The sequence below is a fragment of the Ruditapes philippinarum genome, unplaced genomic scaffold, assembly GCF_026571515.1.
Source record: "Ruditapes philippinarum isolate M1 unplaced genomic scaffold, ASM2657151v2 ctg781_1_1_1_1, whole genome shotgun sequence".
NCBI classification, from domain to species: Eukaryota; Metazoa; Mollusca; class Bivalvia; order Venerida; family Veneridae; genus Ruditapes; species Ruditapes philippinarum.
Window position 1 is genome coordinate 112,085 of NW_026854296.1, and position 7,713 is coordinate 119,797.

Below are 7,713 nucleotides of genomic sequence, written 5' to 3' on the forward strand. Positions count from 1 at the left end.
GACTCCAGGGCTATAATTTGAACAATCTTGCCAGAGGTTCACAACACAATGTTTCATGCAAAATATCTTAACTCTATCCTATGTAAATTTAGCGAAGATGATTTTTTAAGATTTAACTATATACATATAAGATAAAACTATGGCTCCCAGGGGCGGGGCTAATTTTGACACGAGAGGCTAAATTTGAACAACTTTGGTGGAGTACCTTTAGATGATATTATTTAACAAATATTAAAGCTCTAAGCCGTGTTCCTTCAGACAATAAGATTTTTTTTAATTTTTACCATATGTATATATTGAAATCAATGACCCCCAGGGCGAGGGCAATTTTGACCCCAGGGCTATAATTTGAACAATCTTGCTAGAGGTTTACAACACAATGTTTCATGCAAAATATCTAACCTCTAGCATTTGTCAATTGCTAGAAGATTTTTTAAAAGTTTTTACTATAATCATATAAGGAAAACCAATGACCCCTGGGGCGGGCCGATTTTGACCCCAGGGCTATATTTTGAACAATCTGGATAGAGGTCTACCAGACAATGCCTTGTGCAATATATCTAAGCTCAAGGCCTTTTCTTTTGGGTCTTTATTAGAAGGTGTTTTAAGTTTTTACTATATGAACATATAGCGAAAATCAATGACCCCGGGGCGGGCCGATTTTGACCCAAGGGCTTTAATTTGAACAATCTTGGTAAGGGTCTACCAGATGATGCCTTATGCAAAATATCTAAGCTCTAGGCCTTTTGGGTTTTTACAAGAAGGTATTTTAGGTTTTTACTATATGTTAACACATCTGCGGATGTTTCAAAATTCAAAAATGTACCAGTTCATGTTAAATTTTGCTTTAGCTGGTGCTAGGGGGCGTGGACGGTAACTTGCTCTTTCCATTGCCGTCCATGAACAGGCACAATCAAACCAAGCCTGCAACATTCTCAATTTTGTCGTTTTGAGTGTTCTTTAAGGATTTTAATTTTCTCTATTTTACAGAAAGTAACATGATAAACTTTTAAACGAAAAGTTAATTTATTTTGATTTAATTCATTTTTATTTGTAGGCATTATATAATCATATATCATAAATCGTATGAAGCACGTACACTTTTATTTCAATTCAAAATTATCAAAATTGATTGCGAAATAAAAAAAGTTTGTAGGGAACGCCGTGTTTTTCTTACCAATTCGAGAGTGTTATTTTCAGAGGAAAAATGATAAATTTTGAAACAAAAATTCCAATACATCTATTTAATTCGTTATTATTTCCGAGGCACTCATAGAAAGCTTATGGTGTAATCTTTCATTTGATACAAAAAATATTTGACTCTTTATAGAATTAAAAAAAAGTTAGAATGGACGCGGTGTTTTCCTTCACTTTATTGAGAAAAAGGAGAGAGGCGACGGGTATTATACCTGTCATCGTAATTACTCAGAGAGGGGCGGGGCGTCATGCATGACTTAAAATCGTTTAACTTTGTGAATCTAGTTTTGTCATTTTAATCATGTTACTGTGTAAACGTACTGTTGTAGCTCTATGACTGGAAACACGTTTTATTAAATTATATTTTCTGTATTCATGTTTAACATTTCATTTAAGGTACAGATAGATATCTACAAGTGTGTAAACATGCTGAATTATATGCAATGGAAGATACGAACTTGTAAATTTGTTGTTGTTCTCCATGTTCCGTCAGTTGTTAAGATTTACATGTAAACTTGATATTTAAAAGCGGATGCCTTCAATTAAAAGATTGGATTAAGAGGCGAATCTTTTGCTGTGCACGAATACAATCAAAAATGCTAGACATACATGTTCGCATTTTCAAAAGTAGTTTTCAAAAGAAACACATTACATGTCTGGAATTTTGGCAACGATCGCCCTCCATAGAATATATCAGTTTATAAATTTGATCCTGATCTTGATCCTGATCCTTAAATCTTTGTGAACACTGGGCCTGGTGTCACATAACTTACTAAATGAAAATGTATGATCGTAGTGTAATATCATGAATTTACTTCAGAGATATTCAAAAGTCAAGTCAACACGGAACATATTTAAATCATTCTACTGTGCGTTGCCTTATAAAACGCTAAATAAAATATATACTCGAAATTGTTACATTTAATATGTAGTTGTATTGTAAGTTTATCCTTAAATAAATCTATCTAAATCCTAACAGAAATGTATAAATGGGTCTGAATGACGCCACTTTACTCGTTTACTCTTAAATAAATACTAAAAACGTCAGAACTGTCTAGAAGTTTGAAATAGCTCCTATTTATGTCTTCATCGTTTAACACGTTGTAAAATGGTTAACTCGGATATAACCTTTAGTTTAAATATAATTCTTGTTACATTTTATTAAAAAACGGTAAAGTGAATTTTAAAAGAACACGCCTGAACCCATTTTTGTAAATTTACATGTTGGGATCTTAACAACGTATGGTCATTTATTTTCTCACTATAAACTATTTCATTTAACCTCTTTTTAATCACATTTCAATAGTGTTTATTTCAAATGGATTTATTTGTATTTTGAGGTGTGTAAGATACAATTAAATTAATTATTAATTTATTAATTATTAATTATAATTATTAATTATTAATTTTTCCATAATAAAAAATCATTCAGATCTAAGGCTTATAAACATATAATTATTAACATATAATTATTATCCTAACACTTAGCTCATTACCACAAAACGAAGAAGCGTCATGCAGAAGTATCTTGACATGTAAGTATAAAAAGCTAATTTGTACTTTGAATTTAATATAATCTAAACTCAGAAAATTTATTGAACACTATCCTCTAATTGCAACATCAGTGACAGTTGCTTGGCATGTATGCATTATTTATACGCGTAATTAGATATAGTCTGCTGAAAAGAAATGTTTTGTTTTGTATGCAGAACTTACCATCATCTTATGATACTATACACCTGTTTGACTTTTTATTTCCGTAATGATATCTAAGAAAGATTAAATCAACCGTCCGATAATATGATATATGTTTTATAGACTTTTTTTATTCATATTTCTTTCTTGCTTTCTTCCCAAGTGAATAACATGTTTTAATGGTTTTCATTTATTTCTCTTGTTATTACTAGGAATGTTCCGAGGCTCTTTTTTTTGTATATTGACAGAAATTTCCTTATTGAAACTACCAATAGTGTTTCATAGTGAATAATTATATGTACAAGGTTTGGAAGTTTAAATGAAAATATAGAAAATCTATGTAGTTCACAAGTTATTTCCGCGTTCATGATTTCTAGTGAGAGATTCCAATAGCACGGTCGGGCATCGGAAAAACAGTATCATACGAGCAGTGTTAACTGTTGTTTAAAGTAGTTATGTTTAATATGTTATAGAAAACGGATCTCCGACCCGAACCATGCATTAATGATAACTTTGACGCAAAACAACATCATTTTATATCTCGAAGGAAATGTGCAAAATATATATAGATAAAGCGGATTAAAATTAAAGAAAAGTAATAAGATGTAGCCATACCACGGATTAAAAATAACTATAATGAAGTTAGTTTGCTAGGAAAATGGACGTAAATACAGTTTGCGAAATAAATTAATGCAAATTTTGAATTTCATTTTCAAATTGAATAAAACAATCAATTATTGTTTTGTAGGATTTGAAATTAAATATTATTATTTATATAGTATCATTAACTTCTTGATATTGTTTACTTTTTGATGATGCTATTAAATTTAGTGCCGTGTATTTGAGTGTTAAGTGTCATATAATTGTGTTTATAATCATCCTCGATAAATACAACACATCATTGAATTGCATGATTTTGATTAAGACTTATAAAAATGGGATGTACATGTGATAAAATATGGAGGCGGATACATTCAAAGGTTGGTCACAAAAGCGATAGTTTAGATGGGCCACCAGCATTGTCCGACGCCCAGAAAGCTGCTATTCGGAATAACTGGAAGATTTTAAAATGCAATGTGGCCAACATTGGAGTTATTACTTATGTAAGGTGGGTAAGCGTACATACTCTTAAAGGAAAAGAAATTATGTAAACAAGTTTTAATAGAAAGAATATGATTGTTTGTATTTATCTCAATAACCATAAGACTATTTACAAACGCTTGTTGCCAGTTTCGTATTCCGGTAATTTGAAACACATAATTTTCAAACTAGATTTCTTTAAGTGGAAATCTATATATGAAATATTGAATTGCAAAACGTGATCTGCAGATAAAAGGTCCTTTTCTGTGATAATATATAGTAGAGTATGACTTTTAAATCTCACAATGATAGATATAAATCAATTATTATTATTACAATGATGGGGAAAATAGATATTGCATTTTCATCACTGTAGTTTTAATTTCAATTATTTAAATAAGCATTTTTCGAGAATTGTACCTCTAGAAAAGTTGTAACAATACAGAAAAAAATATGATAATTAATCGGGTGTTTAACATATTCATAGAAATAATATGAATATACGAATACGAGGGGTATTCAAATATGAATGCAACTGGGTCAATTTTTAAAAGTGCTTAACAAACAGTGCCAAAATAATTATCTCAATCCTTCAAAATACTCACCACCATGTGATATACAAAATTTTATTCTTTTAACTCAATTTTAAATGCGTTTTCATAATCTTTTCGATGTATAAAATAGTCAAACCTATTTTTTCGGGTTTGATATTTTCTTCCAGCAAGGTGTTCATTTGAGCGTCAGAAATAGCAAAAAGTCACAAAGGGCAAGTTCTGGCGAATAAGGTGGGTGAGAAAGTTCAACAACCTTTTCCTGTTACAGATACAATGTATCGTACAATGGCCGCTTTTGTGTCGTAGCATTGTCATGCAACAACCTGACACCACGGAGACAAGTTGCTGGCGACGGTTTTTGAAATAGTTCTTTAATTTATGAAGGACCTTGCGTTTTTTTAACATGGCATTTACAGATTTACCCTTTGATACGGCAATTTGAATATTAGCTTTAGCTATGCAAGGTCTTTGACTTGCTTTGGTTGCCCATATGTACCTTTCGCTTGAGCTTGAGCTCATAAAAGTGAACCCATGTCTCATTGCCAGTGACAATATTTGCAAAAGATCGATTATTATATTTAGGGAACTGTTTCAACAATTGTTTGGAGACTCTTACTCGAGCAAGTGTTTGCTCTTTTGTAAAGAGGTGGGGTATCCTTTATCCTTCTCAATTTTATATAACGTCTAAGTAATAGAAAGAGCATCGAAACACGAGGCTATCTGATTTGTACGAGGGGGCGTAGCCCCCGAGTATAAATCTGATTGCCGAGTGTTTTGATGTTCTTTCTCTTTTGTATCATAGTCAAAAATAAAAACACGTTCCCTGATGTCACAATATCAAACCCCAGAAAAAAGTAACCAATGAACGAGCATTTGAATATGATATTTCTATCGCTATCCCTTTCTCTGTCGTCACAATATGTAAACGCCGGACAAAATGAACCAATAAATGGGCATGCTCTGGAGTGCGGGTAACTAATACCTCCACTTCAGTTAACGCACTGTGCATGTATAAGTATACGATTTAACTCTGACACATTTTCAACAGAAAGGTCCCCAAACTATGATACAATAATTATAGGAGCGGCTCCTACAGAGATACCAACGCATTTAGCCACATAGCCAGTTATAAATCTGGCATAAGTAGCAATCCTATCCTCTACTTTTTCAACAATTTCCAGAGAATTTGTAGTTTTCGAACGCCGTGCATGATGTGTATCTTTTAATAAATCCTAATCCTTTTTACATTTCTTACACCTTGTGACAGATGAAAAAGAAAGTTCATTGTTCCCATAAACACGACATTTTCCATTAAATGTGTATTTCGGCTGTATACTAAGAATACAGCGGTTCTTAATATAGGACCATTTTTGGTCAGTGAAAAGAGACGTTTCCCAAACCATTTTAGCTTTAGTATACACGAGTAGATAGTTCTAAAAGCAAGACTGAACTGATTTACACATGTATTGTATCAATTGAAAGCTTACACAACAATCTATGTGATACATGTACATAGTTCGCGCAAAGCGTGGTGAAAAACGAGATATTGGACAAGTTGCATTTATATTTGAACACCACTCGTAAATGTATGGCTTTATGGTTAAATAAGATTTTCAAAACAAATCTCCTTTTTAAAACACTGTTATACACAAATATTTATTTGCTTAATGGCTTATATTTTTCAATCGAATCAATTCATTATTTAACACCAAAATACAGGTGAGTGTGTAGCATTTTTAAACGTCGAAAAAATATCGAATCTGTAATATGTATGAGAATACTTATATAATGATATTTACGTTTTGACAATGCGAGTGTCAGTTTGCTTACAAAGTATGAAGCTAATGATAATTATGTATTAAAACAGAGATGTATCACTTATGTTATCTAGGTATTTGATTCTCTGATTCAAACGTTTAAAAAAATCGGCAATTTGGTGAAAAATAATTTCAAATAAATATTTAAAGCGCTTAATTGATGTATTTCTGTAAATATGTATTTCCTTAGTTTGATAACAAAATATTTTACAGATGTTCATTTTTTATCTATTCAATTTTCAGTATGTTTGAAAGTAGGCCAGAGCTGATGGAAGTATTTTCAAAGTTTAAAGGTCGAGACTTGCTGGAACTAAAACGTGCAGGTTTACTTCGACAACATGCACTGAGAGTTATGGCAACAATAGATAAAGTTATAACCCGCCTTGATGAGCCTACTGCTTTGATAACTTTGCTCAAGGAATCTGGGGCTCATCACAAACTGTACAAAGTGCCACAAGATTATTTACAGGTATTTGCCGTCTATAAATGAATATGATAAAACTTTCTCAAGGAATAACAACAAGAATTAAGCATAATAAATTTTGAATAAATCTTATTAACAATCTTTGATGAGAATTGAAAAAACCAATATTTGGGTCATATATTTTTCCATTATCTTCCCAATTTAAATTTAGCTAATTGTGATGTATTCAAATAGTTCTACATAACTATTTCCTATTAAAACTGTTCCTGATTATGCATTTTCGTAAACTGCAGAACACGGAAGAGAAAAAAAAATAAAACTATATTATAACATTTGTTTTGTTTTGTTTTTTTACAGATAATTTTACCTCATTTTCTGAATGCAATCAAACCCCATATTGAAGACCATTGGTGTGATGACTTAGAGAACGCTTGGAAAACAATGTTTGATATAATAATTTACTACATGAAAGAAGGTTACAAAGAACCGAAACATTGTCATAGAGAGTATATTGTGGAGTCAACGTCATAACCTGGTGATGTGTATTCATGCTGAAAAACGAAGCAAAATTAATATGTTCATTAACATATGTTTTTTTCCTTTTGATTATAATTTAATAATGATAATTTCACAATGTTAAAAATTTACAGTTTTAAGGTATTAGCACCCTAATGCATTACCTCCGCGTTGAAGAGTATTCAAATAGGCTAGAACTACTGTTAACTACATTGAAAATGAGGGCCATGGGTTCAATCCCCAGAAGGATCAACTTTTTTTTTCTTTCTTTTTTTCTTTTAACATTATTTATGTATCTCTCATGTCCCATTTGGAAAGAAAAAAATGTTTAATTTTAATTTTTTAATTTATATAGGTATTTATTGGCTAAATTATGCTAAATCTAGTAATAAATATGATACCTGATATTTTCAAAGTGTAATATAATCAA

General features: G+C 31.3%; 1 protein-coding gene across 1 annotated transcript; it reads left to right on the plus strand.

Annotated features, from left to right (window-relative positions):
- Positions 1-3,059: 3,059 nt before the first annotated feature.
- LOC132739728 (globin-1-like) lies at positions 3,060-7,417 on the plus strand. Its single transcript, XM_060727516.1, has 3 exons — positions 3,060-4,000; positions 6,587-6,812; positions 7,125-7,417. Exons 1-3 carry the CDS (start codon positions 3,828-3,830, stop codon positions 7,296-7,298), a joined length of 573 nt encoding a protein of 190 aa, XP_060583499.1. The 5' UTR covers positions 3,060-3,827; the 3' UTR covers positions 7,299-7,417.
- Positions 7,418-7,713: the final 296 nt, after the last annotated feature.

What these genes read in the sequence shown, in the direction of transcription:
- LOC132739728 (XM_060727516.1), top strand. Translation starts at nt 3,828, where the DNA reads ATGGGATGTACATGTGATAAAATATGGAGGCGGATACATTCAAAGGTT. An exon ending in GGAGTTATTACTTATGTAAG is followed by an intron (nt 4,001 to 6,586) that starts GTGGGTAAGCGT and finishes TTCAATTTTCAG; the next exon opens with TATGTTTGAAAGTAGGCCAG. An exon ending in TGCCACAAGATTATTTACAG is followed by an intron (nt 6,813 to 7,124) that starts GTATTTGCCGTC and finishes GTTTTTTTACAG; the next exon opens with ATAATTTTACCTCATTTTCT.